General features: G+C 43.3%; 1 protein-coding gene across 1 annotated transcript in view; it reads right to left on the bottom strand.

Moving 5' to 3' along the window:
• IGF2R (insulin like growth factor 2 receptor) overlaps nucleotides 1-18,410 on the bottom strand; it is a 57,176-nt gene extending 38,766 nt beyond the window's left edge. The window contains exons 1-7 of the mRNA XM_071549397.1: nucleotides 18,257-18,410; nucleotides 10,207-10,340; nucleotides 6,036-6,160; nucleotides 4,320-4,418; nucleotides 3,794-3,923; nucleotides 2,731-2,851; nucleotides 810-924 (exon numbers count right to left, since the gene is read on the bottom strand). Of these exons, the coding sequence (XP_071405498.1) occupies nucleotides 810-924; nucleotides 2,731-2,851; nucleotides 3,794-3,923; nucleotides 4,320-4,418; nucleotides 6,036-6,160; nucleotides 10,207-10,340; nucleotides 18,257-18,405 (873 nt within the window). The 5' untranslated portion in view covers nucleotides 18,406-18,410. The remainder of the gene's footprint in view (nucleotides 1-809; nucleotides 925-2,730; nucleotides 2,852-3,793; nucleotides 3,924-4,319; nucleotides 4,419-6,035; nucleotides 6,161-10,206; nucleotides 10,341-18,256) is intronic.
• Between the last annotated feature and the right edge of the window lie 206 nt (nucleotides 18,411-18,616).

The following is an 18,616-nucleotide window of genomic DNA, read 5'->3' as shown; positions in this document are numbered from 1 at the left end:
AAGTGTGCATAGCTGTAGCAATGTATTACAAAGTGACAGACAAGGCCCTGTCGTTTGCTTGTGCTGCAATGATGGCAAAGTATGGTACCTATCTAGGTCAAATGATGGACAAAACATTAAATCAAGAATAAGCTAGACAAGAGGTCCTCCTTCACTAACCTGTAACGAAAAGCATCACTATATGATATGACAGAGCATTAGCAATAATCACTTTGGCCTAATTCAAGCCGTGCAGGTTGCTGAAATTACCCCAGTATCACAATAAAGTGATCATTATACTGCATTGAAGCTAGGATAAAACAGTGTCCTGCAAAAATAGAGTTGTTGCTTTACATTAAAAATTTTACTTTATGTTAAAAAGAATTCAGAAGCCTGCTCAGTAAGTGGCTTTTGCTATGCAATGACACTTACTAGATCTTTTTTTTCCTGAGGAAGGACAGATTAATAAAGAAACAGGCAACAGCTATAAGCATGCCCAGACTGACTGATGAAGAAGAGTGCTCATTAGCAAGCACTCTGTGCCAAGAATTAACAATAGACTAACCCCATCCTATGTTCAGAGGAAAGCTTTGAAGACATAAAGGGATAATCAAATTCACTGATACAAGTACAACACATCCCTGAGGGAAATTTTATTCAAGTTCTTGTTTATTTCTTAAGTTTTAGAAGACTTTAAGAGTATATTATGACCTCCACTCTTCACAATATACAAGCCAAGAATATTTATGTCCTCCTCAGCCCTGAATAAAAATGAAAGATAATGCACACAAAAGTCAAATAGTTAACACAAACTAAAACAGCACAGTTACCTCTTCTCCCCTCTTTGATGGACAAACAAAAGTGATTGTCACTGCTGGGTTATGGCCTAGGCAGAAGTCTAGTTTTTCTTCATCACCATATATTCTCTCATAACTCAATACCAGCCTAGAAACAGAAAACATCAAATCAAAAAGACAATTAAGACACTGCAAAATGTACAAAAGAAGAACATTCACCCATTCCTTGGTAGATGCTCAGGCAAAGCATGCCAAAGTATCCCTTCTCCAGAAATCAACTTTTATGGGGGTCCTCATTCCTTTAATCTTACAGTTAATCAAAAATAAAGACTGAACAGTCTCAGCAAAATTAAATAGAGTACACTCTTGCACCCCAGCTAAGACTATGCTGAATGTCTTGTAACACACACTGTAGCAAGAATTTAGATGATAGTCACAAGAACACTCTCAGCTACCTGCTCAAACTGCTGGAGAGCAGATGTGGTAAACGTTCTCACAACTTTTGAAAGTGATAACCACTCAAGTTTTACCGTATTCCTACACTTTACCACCTCTGTATGTATAAACTCTTTCCATTCTGCTCCCAGAATTAAGAGCAAGATGAACCCATCAGCAACTGAGAGGAGGAAGCCAACTGGGCCTGATCAGTTAAAGCAGAAGTAGGAGAATGAAACATGGTAATTATCTGACAGGGAAAGAGCAAGATGACTTATCAGAGAGCAAGGAGATCAGTATAACTTTCCAACTAAGAATTACTGTTTTACAGGTAGAAGGCAACAGCTCACAGAGGGGTGACAGTGTGGGTTTAGGTTAACCACACCTCTAACTGGCCTCTCTATACCTGAGGACAGATACAAAATTGCCTTACACCCTTCCCAGGCCACCCTAGTCTAACTGAGCATATACAGGGAATATTCCTCAAGCAATTAAGAGCTTTTGAGTTCTAGTAGGGGTTAAGATAAAACCTGGTGAGCAGGCAGTTAATATGAGAACAGGCTTGTGCTTCCTCAGATGTAAGCTTCTGTCTTGGTACAGAACACCTCAGCCACTTGTTTCATGCTGGGTGAAAAGCCCTGCAATAAAGGACTAACAATTTCATCTGTGAACTAAAATAAAATCTTCAATCATATCACAGACAGGTGAGAACCTTTGGCCTCCCTATTATTTGTTTATTCTGCTTTTTCTCTTCAGCTTGCATCTGAGATAAAACAGTACTGCAGAACTCAATAGGGTACTACTGACCCTATACAAAAGGTAAGCAGGTTCACATGACCTGAAGCTCAGAAAAATCAGCATGCAAGAAGTCCCCTGAGCCACACTGGATTGTTTGAGTGGTCTTTTTGGCTGGGTTTTTCTGTTTGCTTGTGGTCTGCAGTTTGATTTCAAACTTATTTCCACCACAAAAGGCAGCAAACAAAACAGAAGCAGCATCAAGGAAACAGTTTCTCATAGCCCCAGCTTCACCACCTCCAGGACAAGAAGCCTTGCATTGCTTATTTATTTCTTCTGTTAAGAACTCATTAATGCAAAAAACACAGAAGGGCAACATCTGGCCCTATTCTCAGTTTTTAAAGTACTTCTGGGCAGCAGAGTGCGTCAACTGCAGTGCGTAAACTCAGCCAAATATGTTTAGCCTGTGGGCCTGTAGACAGGGTCAAATCTCACTGTACTGCTTGTGGGCACAGAGCACCAATTGCCTCTCACTTTTAACAGTTTTGTAATTCTGTAAAAAGGAGTCTCAAAATGAAGGAGCAAATTTGATCTATTATAGCAGTAAAACAGAAAGCCTGAAAAAGCCTGCCCTGATAGCATTTGAAGAATATTTTTCTGTGAATGCTTCGACACTACAGCGGTATTAATGTTAAATTTTAGAAGACTCATCTGTTGACAAGAGTATTGTTTCCAGCCCAGATGACTGAGAAGTGTTCACAGTAGTACCACAGAAATTACATACCTGTCTTTGTCATGAAGTTTCAGCTGTTCCTTTGGATGACCCACATCATATGCTTGACCTTCATGTAACAAGCAAGCAGCGCTGCCAGCAGGACAGTTCTTGGTCTCTCCACTTGACCTTCCTGGTTATAGCAGATAGAAAATAGGTTGTAAGACTCAGTTTTTAAGCCCTGCTCTACCACCTGAAGTTTCTTGCCATTTTGTCTGTGGGCTCACTTATCATTCATTGCTTTACCTTCTACTAAAAATGCTTTTAAAAAAGGCTACATGAAAATATGAGACTGACAAAACAAAACCCGGAGTGCTTATGTTCATGCTGCCCTGGTTTTAGACAGCAAATTCATCCTTCCTGCCAAAGTAGCTGCAGTTATTTGCCACAGATGCTGGGTGTATAGGGCTTTGAAAACTTCTAGAAGCATGCCAAGATGGGGTTTTTTGCCTCACAACACTAAAATGATACAAGTAATAGGTGACCCCCTCCTAAAAGGGAAGGTGTTTCTCCTTTTTTGTTTCTTATAAACCATTCGATTCAAAGTTGACAGCACAATTTCAGATTAGTGGGATGTTTATCACTAGAACTACAACTATGAAAACCTTCACAGGGACAAGAACATATCTATTTAACTGCAGAGTAAAACACAGTGGGAGTATACAGCTAAACTAGCCTTTTCAGCAAGTTTCAAATACATGATTTTGCTGGTTTAATTCATTTAGACATATAGCTCTCAACTGATTATCAAAGTGCTAGCTATGCCCAAGTACCTAAACAATGTAATATATGCACCTCAGGACATTCATAAGGAACTGAACAACAAACTGGAGTCAAAAGTAATAGATTTAGAGCACATGAAGCCCTGTGAACCACACTAGTCCTATCTGGCGGCAAACAGAAAGACTTAGCTTCACAGAAAACAACCTTCAAATCATCAAAAGTACCTTGAAACAATAGTGTAAGTCTCAAAATACTGATGTTTGGACATAGGACAACCTTAACAGAGACTCTGGCAAAGAGCCACATACAAGAAATTTATACATGGACAGGTGACACAAGCAAGCATTCCTACCTATGTCTCTGCAGATGTTTATGAACAAGGAATCATCATCAGAATCATCCACCAAGTAGTGTCCTGAAACTTGGATGAGAGGATTCAAGTCATGTTTCTTCAAATCTTTATCAAACACATAGCAAGGGACCTAAAACAACAACAAAAAACTACATGCAAACAGTGCTACAGAAGTAGGGAGAAGTTAGGAATACGCATATATGAAGCCCAGTTAGTATGTGGAAAATGTTTTTATTTCTGGAAGTTCAAAGTTAGACATGCTGACTTAAAATGAGACATCGAAAGGTAGACTGTTTTGCTCTAGCTTTTAGAAGAGTTTTATTATAAACAACCATCCTGTGCACAGAAAAGGGTGAAGACTTATTAAAAATTCCCAGCTCTGCCAACCTCAACGTATATGCTTTATATACCTATGAAAAGCATAGGTTTATGGAAGTTGTTTGGATTAATTTGGGGTGAAGGCAGGTGGTTGGAGTAAAATCAGACACATGAAGAGTAACTTCTGCATGGGTGGTACATAGATTACCTCTTTCACAGGTTTAAACAAGTCTTTCTTGCAAGCCACAAAGGTCCTCCATTCAAAATAGTGCACACATTCTGTTGCTGTTACAAACTCAGGGGTACCCTATTTAAAGAGAGAAAAATGAACCTTTGAAAAACAGATTTCACTTTTATTTTACATCTGTAGACAGAAGTTTATTCAAGAGATTAAGAAAAACTAAAGCATGCCACAGAACAGTTTCTTAATAGCTTTTGCTACCAGCAAATTGTTATTTGACAGCTTTTTTGGGAAACTCAGGAAGATGGGCAATGCCAAACCCTTAGTCTGCATATGCATCAATGCTCAGATTAATGTGTGCCAGTTATAATATGCAGTAACTTTTAACAGTGCTCAGTATGCCAATTGATGGTGGTAGAAGCATCAGCCACATCTGCTTACTAGAAAGGAAAACACCAACAGAATTGCATATAAGTAGGTGAACACAGCAAGACCATGCATGTTGACCATGTACCTTTCTTTTAGCCCACAAAAACAACTGATCAGCAGCCTTTTCTGTTACACAGAAAGAATACCCCTGATCTCAGCTACTTATTTCTACAGGGTTATGTTATACACACTTTTATGTATTTCAGGATGGGAGTTGTGCCATGGTTCAGGACTTGATGTTCAACTCAACGGCTCTACTCAAAAGACAACAATCAAATTTTTCACTTTGTCCTCCATCACCTCAGCTAGAAGCACTTTAGCATTTTTAAACTGATTCCATCTCCATTTAACTCTGCCATAAAAGGCAAGGAAACAAGTTGTTACAGACCATATTACAAAATCCTTTCACTAGGTCACGTGAAAAACAGGTATCAGAACTAAACTAACTAGAAATCTGAAGATCATTACGATCTGGTGTTACAGCTGAAGTTGAGCAATAATTTTTAATTCAGTTTAGAGAGTCATCTGCTGAAACAGAACAGGAAGCATTTAAGTCTCTGCTGCACTGGCACTTGGTTTGAATTGACAAGATTTCCAAGAGGGGGTGTGCAGTAGCTCCATCAGTGCCAACAGCGGCACTAATAAATACTTCTCTCTGATACACAAATATGTAAACTGATCACAGTCTGTACAGAACACTGAGCTGTGGTATCTGCTAAGCATGTGGAGGGTATAAATCCAAAAAACACATGGTATGCACACACACCCTAGAAACTTTTCAGGGATCTCCAGTCACACTAAGAAGATACTCACGAACAACTACCTTCTCCTGGATATATAAGCATTGTTAGTTTAACAAGGTAAAGACAAAAGCTAACACTCACTGTTGTCAACTATGCTGACCCCTAACACAGGTCTGCCAATTTCCTCAATGCTGTTCTATTAAACAGTCACGCGAGGTCCACAGCTCAGGCATGGTCAACATTTGAACAACAGCTCACATTGTTATGGCAGCCTCTACACAGCTGACTCATTCCTCCACATTACGTTGATAAAACACTACAGTAAAAACATTAAAGACACAGAAGAGCCCACGATGAGAGCTAAGCTGCAGATCTGCAACTACTTTCTGCTGAATTTTGAAAGCAGCAGTAAATCATTACCTCAATTTGACACTAAAACATAACTCGCTTTTTTTTAAACCTATGAAGCTCATTAATTAGTACACACAAAAGTACAGCAAGTTTCCTTAAAAAGCAAGTCAGAATTACCTTTCCTTTCCCTTGAGGATAAGAGCATATGATTTAGACTTACCAGTGTTTTCCCACACAGGAAGTTAATACTGCTTTGAATTTGGTGTTTACTGCCTTGCAGCAAGCAGTCACGTGTAGTGTTGACCTCCAGAAGACTTTCAGAAACTTTTAGCAAGTCTAATTCACCTAGGGTTTAAAAATGAAGGGGAAGGGGGGGAAAGGGTGTTATCTTAATATAATACCTTCATGAAAGCTCAGCAGTCAGGGTCTAATTTCAAGCACAAGACATACAGACATACCAGTCCACTTGAAGACAGCACATCCAGGGGGTTCCTCCCATTTGAAAGACCAGATCCACATTAAGATAGTGTTTGTCTATCTTTAACATTTCTACTTTCTTAAAGGCTTTTAGCAAACACTTTGAATTGTAAGTAGTACAACAGCAGATGCTACTACAAACTAATCACTGCCTTAGGAACAAGGGCCAAAGGACTCCAACACAAAGCTGTTTCCAAGTAGTATCAAGCACAATTCACTCCTTCCTCCTACCAGCTTCTATTTATCAGCTTCTCAGCCTTTATGCCATTTGTACAAAGAGCACTAGCACAAGATGAAAGACAGTCTATCAGAGTGGTTTGGTTGGAAGGGATCCCTCTGCAATGAGCAGGGATATCTTCAACTATATCACTGCTTAGAGCCCTGTCCAGCCCAAGCTTGAATATTTTCAGGATGCGGCAACAAACTTTCTGGGCAACCTGTTCCAGTGCCTCACCACCCTCATCCTAAAAAATTTCTTCCTTACATGTAGTCTGAATCTACTCGCCTTTGGTTTAAAATTATTACCTCCTGTCCTATTACCACAGACTCTGCTAAGTCAGTCCTCATTTTCCTTACAAGCCCCCTATAAACACTGGACAACTGCAATGAGGTCTTCCTGGAGTCTTCTCTTCTCCAAGCTAAACCATCTCAACTCTCTCACTCTGTCTTCATATGAGAGGATCCTCTAGCCCTGTGAGCATCTTTGTGAGCCTCCTCTGAACCTGCTCCTACAGGTCCCATGTGCTGAGGACCCCAGAGCTGGATGCACACACCAGGTGGGGTCTCACCAGAGCAAAGAAGAGGGGCACAATCACCCCCCTCAATCTGCTGGCTATGCTGCTTTGATACAGCTGGCTTTCTGGGCTGTAAGTGCTGGCTCTAAGTTTACTTAATGAACAACCCACTGGTGCCTCAGGACTGGCACTGTCTCCAGATAAACCCAGCAAAAATCTATTGCCTCTACAAATCCTCTCCATCTCCCACCCCTTTTGGCACAGCTCACGTGCTGCATGAAGACTGGAGTCAGTGCTGCATCATTGTACATTCCTCTCCTCCCCAGCACTTGACATGAAGCTGAAAGGTGGAGCACCTTTCAAGTCACAACGAGCACCAGCTCAGGCCACTGAAGTGTTCCTTCTCAAACCTATTATGCTTAGTATTAAACACCAAACCCTTTTAGATCTTACACGCTAAGTCCAGCCTGTCCACTTTATTTGATGTGTAGATTTTAATTCTGCAACGGGTTTGGCTTAAGCTACAGAGAATGGTATAAAATGTATTGACCAGCTTCCCCCTTTCCATTTTTTTTATGTTTACTCTAAGGAGAAAGATGGTCAAATCTGCAAGCATTGCAGATAGCAGCTTTTGCACCTAGGCCAAATGTTGCTTTTTCTGAAAAACACTTGTTGGAACTTTGCCCAGCCTGTTATCTCCTCATTCAAGGCAACCGAAACTACACTGCACCCAAGTGATACAGCCTTAAGACTAAAAGAAGTCAGAAGACTGTGCAGAAAGATGATTACATGGGGTTTCTGCTTTTTATATTTCCTGTGTTATCAAAAGGCTATCTTCAAGTTTTACAACTTCCAGCACTGATCCAGCCAAGGCATCATGCAGCTCTCAAACCTAAGAGCTACATACTGCTTTGAGAGCTGTCACCCCTTGTACAGCTGATACTTAAAAACCCCATTATTTGCAGTGATTTTCTTTCCCTGAAAGAATGAAGAGAACTGATTAAGCCCATAGTTTAAGAAAGCTTAAAATTTAAATTTATCACCTGACAAATTGTCCTTCTCCCAAATCAAAGTCTTTTACCTGTATGCCAAAGCTGAGTGCAGCTAATCTCATATTATCTGGATTGCCTGAAGACAAATATTGTGGGTTTAGCTGTTTTAGATGATTGGAATCTACACTGGGAATCTACAATGGCCTAGACCTGGATCAGATACTCCTCTTCTCATTAAGAGTGATTTTTTTAAAATTTTTTAATAAGTAAGAACCTTGATAACCCATTAGCATGGTTTAAACTCAGTGTGATGATGAAGTTCCAATGCAACCAAAGGCAGCATGAAGAAGCATGGCAGGCGTCACCACTAAGTCTCAGACAACCACGTGCAAGAACAAAACTTAGACAATTTCACCAATAAAACAAAGCAAAATTCCATGACAATGTTAACTGCACTGCCTTGATTTCTTAATTTATTGCAGCGTGGTTAAAAACATAGCCTACTTTAACAGGATTTGTGTCTTAACCTTTGAAACTCTGTTCAAACAGCCTCTGCAAGACCACAGTATGTCTGTTGCTAAATTTTCTTCCACTCAGTAGCAGTCAAGCAATAAGTCACTCAAGGTTTGCATACAGAGGAGTGTTTGGTACTACTCAGTCATCACTCAGCTCTCTTCTCCCTTCCTCTTTCCACAGGAACTGTGGAACAAAACCTACACAAGTCCCTAGTTCTCACACTTCCCTGTGAAGAGACTTCCTCAAGCTCACTCCACCTGCCACATTTCAGTCTCTCTTAAAGCAGTATGTTAAAACAGACACTCAAATGCTGCTCTCTTTTCTAATCCACAGGCAACTGAAGGTCTCAACTGCATATGAGCAGACTCACATCAGCAGGAAACAATTCTTGCTGTACATTTTAGGAATGAAAATTACAGCATCAACAGCTCTGAGGTGTCACAATCCTCAGACAAGATGTCACTACATGCAGTTGTAGTTTGAACATAAATACAATCTTAACCAGTCATTCCAAAAAACTGGGGCTTGGATATACCTTTACTCAGGCACTCAGAAATTCCGTAAGCTTGGGTTCCAACACTAACAGTTTGTTTAAAAAGCACTGATTGACCACAGGCTGAAACCAAAGTATCTCTATTGTTAATGGAGAGGTATGGAGAGAATGGAAGCTGGTTAGCTGCTGTACATCAGCATACAGGTGAAAGACATCTGTCTCCACACCATCTTTCAGCAGTTCAAGCTCAAACACTTCCACTGAAGACTCACAGATTCTTGTAAGAACCATCTGCCAGTGGCAGGCAGGACAGGCAAGCATGCTAAATCAGACTTCAGATCTGCAGATACTAAGAGGCAGTCTGAAGACTTATTACTCTTCAGAAAGCTATTGCTTTATTTTATTAGAAGTAACAGTCAAATATCAGAAAGCATCTCAATCAGTATTCATATATTATTGTTTCATTAGTCAGAATGCAGAAGCAACTTTGAAGGTGACAAACATTCACAAAAGTAAACACACAAATACTGTTTAGAGCACGAGGTGCTTTGACTGATAAAATCACGTGCAAGCACATGTATAAAAATACACCAGCTTCGTATTTAGATCAGCATGCCCAAGTCCACCACTCGACAGAATACCAAGGACATCTGTGAACTACTGAAACGGTCACCAGCTTTGACAAGTGCAACCAAAACCAGAGGAATGCATGTCATTGACTTCCTTTCTATGTGTAACGCCTCAGAAAAGCAGCAATACTCCAAGACCGCATTACAGAGACCTGACTGAACAGAGCACTGATGTTACATCAAGTCTAGGCTGTGGCACAGTTTAGAGCTATAGTTCAAGCTCTATCCACTACTGCACTTCAAACAAAGATGAGCAGAGTGCATATCCTGCCACAGGTAGATGCAATTCTTTCTAGTTGAGATAGCCTTGCATCCTTTCACACTAGATTACAGTTAATTAGACCATAAGATACATTTCACTGTCCCATAAAGTGATTCTCTACAATCAGATCATGTTTTCCCAAATTCCACTAAATCTGCAACAGAACAAAGTTCTACACCATTCTGAGAAGCAAAGAAAAAAATCTTTGCTAACAAAAAGTTTGCAATAGTTACAAGACCATTAACATGACTCTGAACTACTTACAAGGAGAGACATTTGTTTACTTACCTACAGACAGATAGGTCTTCTTTTTGATGTCATATGCACAGACTGCACTTTTACTTTCACACTCCTCAACACGATAACACAAGTTTATTTTGTAAAGTATCTCTTTGTCTGTATCAATTGCTTCCCAAGTGTAACTGAAAAGACAAAAAACTGGTCAGTTGGTATTCATGTTGTCCCAACTGCCACCCTCTAGATACCTGTCCCTGAAATAACCAAGTTTAAAGCTAAGAGCACCACTAACTTGAGATTCATACTCGTGCTCTATATTTGTAAATACCAGAAATAATAGCTATTATGTAGGGACCAAAACCAAAACAGATTTAACCACTTGTGGAGCACACATTGGGTCAATTTTTCCCTTTCTTGAACACCCAACCACTCATTCTTCCCCATCAAATCTCTGTGAAGGTCACTCTGACTAGGTATATCACAGGTGGTCATCCTTTTTCCTTGACAGCTTGATAAATTTCTCAGATATCCTTGGCAGGCTCCACGATACTGCACTTTAGCAATACCCAACAGCAGAAGTGCTACGTGGAATAGAGCAGCCAGTCTCATCCTGCCTGCCAGCAGTGGAGCCGCCCAGCTTCTGGATCAAAACTGGGGTTGAGATTCTCACAGCATTCAGACCAAAAGGTGCTACTAGTGCTTATGAGGGCCTAGCTGCACCTTTATGCATATTACATATATATAGACACACACGCACACAGACACACACGCACACAGACACACACGCACACAGACACACACGCATATATCAAAGGGCAGTTTCTGAAGGGTGATGTCCTAAGCTGGAAACAAAGCAGAGCTACCAACAAGAGACTCAGTAAAAGATCACACTACCTAGCTACAGGCATATCAGGAAGTCAGCTGTCTAAACACTGAGAAGGGACCACAAAGCTCTGGTTAAATACAGCAGTGAATAACTCAAATTTACAGCAGCAAAAAAATTAAATGCAGCAAAGTTCAGAGGTAGAACAAGGATTCCTTCTCCTCACAGCAGGCACTAGGACAGCAATGAGATGGGGTCAGTCTCATGACACAGTATCACTCAGTTTTGAGGCAGGCCCAGGTCAGCTAGTTCAGAGCCAGGACCTCTTTAGACAGCCTGGCTTACTAACAGGGGCCTCTGGCGAAGCTCTGTTAAAAAAGCACAGCTCAATAAACATTTGCTATCAGCTTGGCTCAGCTACTCCTCTTCTGGCACTGCCAGCAGGCTGCATCTTCTGGACACCATGGATTTTTGCAACACAACAGATCCTCCAGCTTCCCTTCTATCCCAAGTGGAAACTTCACTCAGATTAACACAGACTCATCACACCACAAACAAGGATTACACAGTGGCTTATTAGGCATTCCTATTCTTTTCAATTCACAGGGGGTTTAATGTACCCATCTGACCCACAAAACCATGTCTTAATCTAGATGTCTAAATTGATGAGAAGCTTTACCCGTAAGGTTTGTTTGCCTTCATCTCCAGCTCACAGGTGTTGCACCACTTGCCATTACCATAGCCCAGATCCCCCAGGGGGAGACACTACTCTCGTTCCACTCTGAAGCCCAGTCCTTGGGTGAGAAAGAGGCAGCAACAGTTCAGTTACTTTACTGTAGATTTTAAATCCTCTGAGAGCTCCTCTCAAACCCAGTGCATCCCATATCTAATCAATGAGCCAGCAGTAAGATATCACATACTTTTCCATTTTCATTACTGACTACAGGGCCTTTAGCTTCCCTGTACTACAGCAGCCATATTCATTTCAGTCTGCTAATGGCTGGAACAAGTTCGGGACAAATACAAGAGAGTTCTCGCTGTGAAATGAAAAAACTGAGAAGCAAATCTCTCTATATAAACGTATTATTACATTTGAGCCTTTATATCCCAATATAAGGTTCAAAAACAACTTGCCAGGTACTGAGTCATACCCAAAACACCAATAAAACTACATATTCAAGGACTGTGTCCCAATCCTAGACAAATACTTGCCATTATTCTTTCCTCACAAGCAGGCAGACCTGATATTTACAATCACACTGATTAGTTCTCTGAGCCAGTCTCTTGTGTTTCTGAAGTGTGTAAAGGCAAAATCAATGTAGGATGATAATGATGAAAACTGAGCTACAGAATAACCAAAGTTCAGCAATAGAAGAAAATTTGACAATTTAAACACTCAAAGATTAAGGGTTTGCTTTCCCAGTCCCACGATATGAAATAAAGGAAATTAACATCTTCAATTCAGTGCATCCACAGGCCAGAAGTAAAAGAGAAACAAGATGAGCAGCTTACAGAACAGAAACAAAGCAGACTCCGAAGACAGCCCTTCCCTCTACCCTTTCACAGGCCCCTGGACAGGGAAGGTTGAGGAGCCCTTCAAAACAGTCCACACAAAAGGAAATAAGAAATCCAATGTTTACTCACGTTCCAAACCACAACTCCAGGGGCACATATAAATGAAAATGTAGTGCTGTTTCAGAATACCGTTACTTGCAAGGAAGTTATAGGGACTTTTTTTCTTTTTTTAAAATGTGTGGAAAGAGCAAGGCAGGATTTATGTATTGGGAGTAATAGCAGCCTGGCTATAGTCTAAGCAGCTTTCTCGGAAAGATGCAAAATAAACTTTCACAGTAAAAGTAAGAATTCTTTCTCTCACAACTAAGATTCCTGGCATTAAATCAGTACCTTGGAATAGTTTCAAGTTGCACGTGCTCTACTTTCCAATAAGATACCAGCTGATTCCTCACTGCAACCCATAATGGAAACAATCTGTTGGCAATCACATCTCCCAGCCTGACTCCGAGTCACATGGACTGGCTTCCCCCAGCTTGGTCAGCACTCACCTCCACCAGTGGTGATGCCTGATGCCTCTCCTCACCACAGAGACGAAGTTCGCTTGTTTGAAGGGCTTAAACTATCCTGCATTCTATGCAGTTGAGACAGTTTAGGGAGCTGTTATACCAATAGCTTTAAAAAGCAACAGCCATGGTCATGGAGCAAGTTGTGAGGCACTCTCTGATCCAGGGGGCTTAATGCAGCTGCTACCTCACCGATTACTGGGCAGTTAAATGCCTCCCCGACATCCGATCCCGTCAGATATCGGAAGCTAGGCAGGGTCAGCCTCGGATTAGTACTTGGATGGGAGACCTCCTGGGAAATGCCGGGTGCTGTAGGTTCTAGTCCTGAGAACTTCCCTGGCACCGTCCAAGCTCGCTCGGCCGTGGCAGATGAACCTCAGGACTTAAACGGTGGGGCCAGTTCTGCGCACGCTGAGCCTCACCTAAAATCCACTGCGCAGGCTGGAAGGGCACACCCACGTGGGGACAGCCCTTCCCAAATCTTCGTTCACGAAGATACCTCACCGATTAAACCATTCAAGCAGCCATTTCTGGTGCAGTTCAAGACCTGGCCTCAAGCATGGTGTCTGCCGTGATTAAAACTGTCAGTTATTCTTGGTGAAACCTCAACATGACTCCTGTTTTCTGATAAACCCAGCTGTGAACAACCCCGCTGTTAAGAGGTCTGAAACACACCCACGGCAATGCTCCCAGGGCAGGCTCTCCTCCTGTCTCCTCCCAGTGTTGGTGGCTCCAGCACCCGACACAAGCTGGGCCCAGGGACTGTCCTCTCTCAGAATTAACACAGCAAAAACAACAGGTGCGTGTGTGTGTGTGTGTAGAACAGACTGAGCCTGGCCAGTTCCCAGTCTGGCTCACGGTGATTTCTGGCTGTGCACCAGCGGAAGGAGGCAGGGAAGGAGGCAGGGAAGGAGGCAGGGAAGGAGGCAGGGAAGGAGGCAGGGAAGGAGGCAGGGAAGGAGGCAGGGAAGGAGGCAGGGAAGGAGGCAGGGAAGGAGGCAGGGAAGGAGGCAGGGAAGGAGGCAGGGAAGGAGGCAGGGAAGGAGGCAGGGAAGGAGGCAGGGAAGGAGGCAGGGAAGGAGGCAGGGAAGGAGGCAGGGAAGGAGGCAGGGAAGGAGGCAGGGAAGGAGGCAGGGAAGGAGGCAGGGAAGGAGGCAGGGAAGGAGGCAGGGAAGGAGGCAGGGAAGGAGGCAGGGAAGGAGGCAGGGAAGGAGGCAGGGAAGGAGGCAGGGAAGGAGGCAGGGAAGGAGGCAGGGAAGGAGGCTATCAAAAACAGTTGTGCAAGCAAGGTCCAAACAAGTTACTGGGAATAACCTTGCCTGCAGGTCAGCCTTTCCAGCTACCTAGCTTTGGTTTTAAGACACTGAAGCAACAGCATGAAAAAGAAAATTAAACTACTTTTTAGCAAGCTGTAAAAATTGAATTAGCACTCTAATTTCTAATTTTTTTCTACAAATCAAAGAAGCAATACAGAGAATAAACAACACGAAAAAGGAAAAAGCAAGTCTAGTTTGCCTTGTGATCAGTAGCTAAGGTAATGGAGTCAGACAAGCTGTAGATGGCTATCGGCTGTCACATTATGTTTCCCCACGCCAGAGACACTATGAGGTCGGAGCACCATTGAACAACTTCAAATGCATCAGAGCACCAGAAAGACTACTGCCACTATTCTCACAACTGCAGTTCAAGCTTTTTTGGTTCTCAAACTGTTATCCGAGGGATACTGCTAGGAAGAACAGTACAGCCTGCTCCGAACAGCTGTAAAGCATAGTTAAAAGAATCATGCATTTCCTCTCTGGGGAACACACTGAAATGTCTCATTTTGCTGAGGGTGTGTTACACAGACAGCAAGGCAACCTACAACCACAGAGTTAGAAAGCAGTCCATATGTGACTATGCGTCCACACAATATTGTGCCCAGAAGCTCCTCAGCTACGGAAACACTGAACAGATTCAACAGTATCCGAAGTTCTTTACGAGTAGTTTCAACCAGGGTGACCACTGCAGCTCACTTGCCACAGTAATCACTATTAGATGTGACTAACATTTTCACACAAATAGGTAAAGAAATCTCAATGTCAAAGCAAGTTCTCCTTACAGGAAATGCAACTTGAATGGCACCAAGTTCAAAAACTTTTTAATGCATCCCTACCTATGCTTAGTTCTGCTCTAACTTACCTGTCACCTATTCCAACTATCACACACACTGTATGTCTTCAGACGGGTTTTCCTGCACATGCATCACGTGTAAGAGCCTTACAGCTACACCAAAGCTCTTCAGCTTTTTCTGTCCTGAAGATCTTGGGTCTTTCATGCTGCACTCTAAACCACATCTACTACATCATTTTACAGAATGCTTAAGAAAAGCAATAGCAAGAACTATTAGAGGCTCATGTGCTATGAAATTACATTTAAACCATTATAATGGCAGCTTCCCAGGCATGTGAAGCAACCAAGTACACAGGCAAGTAATAACTTACTTATTACATCTCCCACTTCATTATGTCAAAGCACTTAATAGAGCTGAGCAAGTGCACCCAAAAGTCACCTCTCTGTATTCAGCATGTGCTTCTTCACCAGGGCCAAGGTGAACACTAACCCCAGGCTTTCAAGCAGCACACATGAGTACACTTGTGGTTTCAAGGCAAAGGCTGAAGAGAAAGTGTCTGGATAAACTGAACTATACATCATACAGTCAGCTCTAGGAGCTGTGTTATTAAAAACTACAACATTAAATGGAAATTCCCAAAATTGGAAGTCTGCATAATTGCAATCCTGTGTTGTACAGTAGTTTGAGGTTTCCTTCCATTCATGAGTCTAAAAGTCACTAAAGTTATGCACCAACTCCTTGCAAGAGAGCAGAAACATCACCTGTCATTAAACCACCTCTCATCCAGTGTACATTTTTAGGTAAAACAGCACACAGAGTTTGTATTTGCTGCTCTGCCATCACAATCAAAACATTTTCTACAATTTTTCTAGAAAGGAAAGAAAGAAACTTCCAGTAACTCTTCCAATGTTACACAGAAAGTGAATCCAAACTGTCAAGCTTTCTTTTGAAGCAGATAGAGTATTGTGAACAGTTATTACAGTCCGACTCTGGAATTTGTCCTGCATTGTAACATGAAAGATACAAAGGGAAGAAGAAAAAAACAGGGAAAGAAACCAAACTGACCAGTAACTTCTTATATCAAACCAGTTCCCTGTATTCTTGCCCAGGTGCTCATACTGCAGCAATCCTGGAGAAACCTCTATGTAGAAGATAAAATGAGAATTCCAATTCCAAGTCACATGATAGCACACTCAGCTGTCAGAGCACATAAGAACAAAGGAGAAAGCATAATAAAATCAGTGACCGAAGCCATGACATTAGGCAAAGTTTCAGAGAATTAAAGGTTTTCTTCTTTCCCCAGACTGTCCAAGTAAGGCTACACAAGACAAACCATGAAAACCACCAACTCAAGTTTAAGTAGCCTCATGCCACAGTTCTTGCGCAAAACAGTTTTGACACCTTCCCTCCTCCCTGCAAAACAGCTTTCCTTCTCTTACTTAGAGGAGAGCCAGTGCCTCTTCTAACTGCCCACACCTTTTGACATTCACAGCGGCTTCAGTTTCACCAGCCCTATTGCAACACACAAAAGCCAGGACACTGTTTTCTTAACAGCTGTAAAACAAATAAAAACCTTGTCTTAAACTAGTACAAAAATAGGTTGGTCAGAGACTTGTCCTGCACATCCTCACTGTATATTTTGGTTGAGACATGCACCAGTAGTGTGTTTGTGTTACCTGCATCATCCCTCACTTGGTATAGATTTTTGGCAACTGTAACTGAGAAGACATCTCACCACAACTCCGTGGGGACTTCCCACCTATTAGACCACAAGTTCTTGTTTCTAACCACCCATTCCAGATTACTAGGTATAAATCCTTCAAATCAGTTTTTCCTGCCATGGCACAACAGAAAATGCATGTTTTTGAAGCAGTCCGTCCTAAAAGGAAAATTGCTCATTGTGCTATTTGCCAACTATTTGCACTTGCCAGCAACAAAACGAAACCAGCTTAAATAATTTGCATCCAAAAAGAGACTGCATGTCTCCTCAAGGCACTGTCAAATACTCCTCAAGTCAGACATGCAAGAAACCCTAGACAGACACTGAAGGGATTTAACATTATTCTCGAAGAAGGAACTGCTTGAGAACCAAATCATTTTGTGTGGCCTTTTTTTAACTCCTCTGATGAGACTTCTTTTTAATTTCTCTGGAGGCTACAGAATAGTTTCTCACTTCTGTCTCAGTTCTACAATTAGGCTGGTCATCTGACAAAACCATTTTTTGCCAGCCTCACGAGTTAATCTTGCAAGCAAACCTACTCTTTCATCACTTAACAATATCATATCCCAAATTCCACCCACAGGAGAGCCCTCCAGCAATCCACCCTCTGCCACCAGTGCTACATTCACAAAGTTACATTGGTGCCTGCCCAGTGCCACCGACTGAGATAACATGTTCTTGTATGCACTTTGCATGTTCCACCTCAAAAATGAAGAAATTACTGCCGGCAAGATATTGGTGCCAGACTAAATTCATGCATGAAATTAGAGCAGAAACATGCCAAAACATGAAGAATAGTGCCATTTCGACACAGCAGTTCTCAAAGCTTTCTTAACTCAGCAGCAAGTAACTCAATGGCACGTGGTGATATCCTTAGTCAAAAGCCACCTATCAAGTGACGTTCTTTCCAAACCACTTTGGGGTTTTTTTTCCACACTAGAACGGATGCAGCGGCGCAAACAGCAGCCCTGACCACAGAGCAAGCCTCCTCATTCTCTCACCTGCAAATGTCTCGTGTCTGCACAGTGAGGAGAGGATGCCCGGCGGGGACCGGTCCCACGACGCCGACACCCCCAGCCCACCCGGGGGATCCTCCAGCCCAGCTGGGCGCTCGCCCCGGGCCAGTCCCGGCCCCCCACCCGGGACTCCTCGGCCCAGTTGGCCGCTCCCCTGCCTGACCCTCCCTGCAGCGGGCCCCCAAAATCCTCGCTGAGGCCGCCCGGGGGCCGGGCCCGCCCCGCCGAGCGCCGGGGCTGCGCTCCCGCGGAGGGCAGGAGCGGGGCGGGCACCGGGACAGCCCGCTCTGCCCGCACCCGCCGCGGCTACAGCCCTGCTACAGCCCTGCTACAGCCGCCCCTCCGGCCGCCCACCTGCACAGCTGGTGGTAGGAGTCGCTGAGGGCGTCGGCGGCCGGCGCTGGCGACGGGCAAAGCGCCAGGAGGGCGATGAGGCAGAGCGGGACCATGGGCGCCATGGCCGGCCGTGCCCGGGACGTCAGGCGGCTCCGGCCGCGGCTCATGTGACCGCCGGGCCCCGCCCCGCCTGCCCCGTGACCGCCGCCATGGGCGGGCGCGGCATCACGGGAGGCGGGACCAGCGGGATGGGCCGGACTGGCGGAACCTGCCCCGGGACCTCCCCCGGGAACTCCCCCTGGAGCCTCCCCCGGGATCCGAGGCCTTCCGGCGTACGCTGCCCGGCCTGCCCCCGGTGTCGCTGCGGGGCTGTGTGTG

Source organism: Pithys albifrons, chromosome 2 (assembly GCF_047495875.1).
Source record: "Pithys albifrons albifrons isolate INPA30051 chromosome 2, PitAlb_v1, whole genome shotgun sequence".
Lineage (NCBI taxonomy): Eukaryota > Metazoa > Chordata > Aves > Passeriformes > Thamnophilidae > Pithys > Pithys albifrons.
Note: the sequence above shows the minus strand (reverse complement) of the source record. Positions and strands in the feature narration are given on the sequence as shown.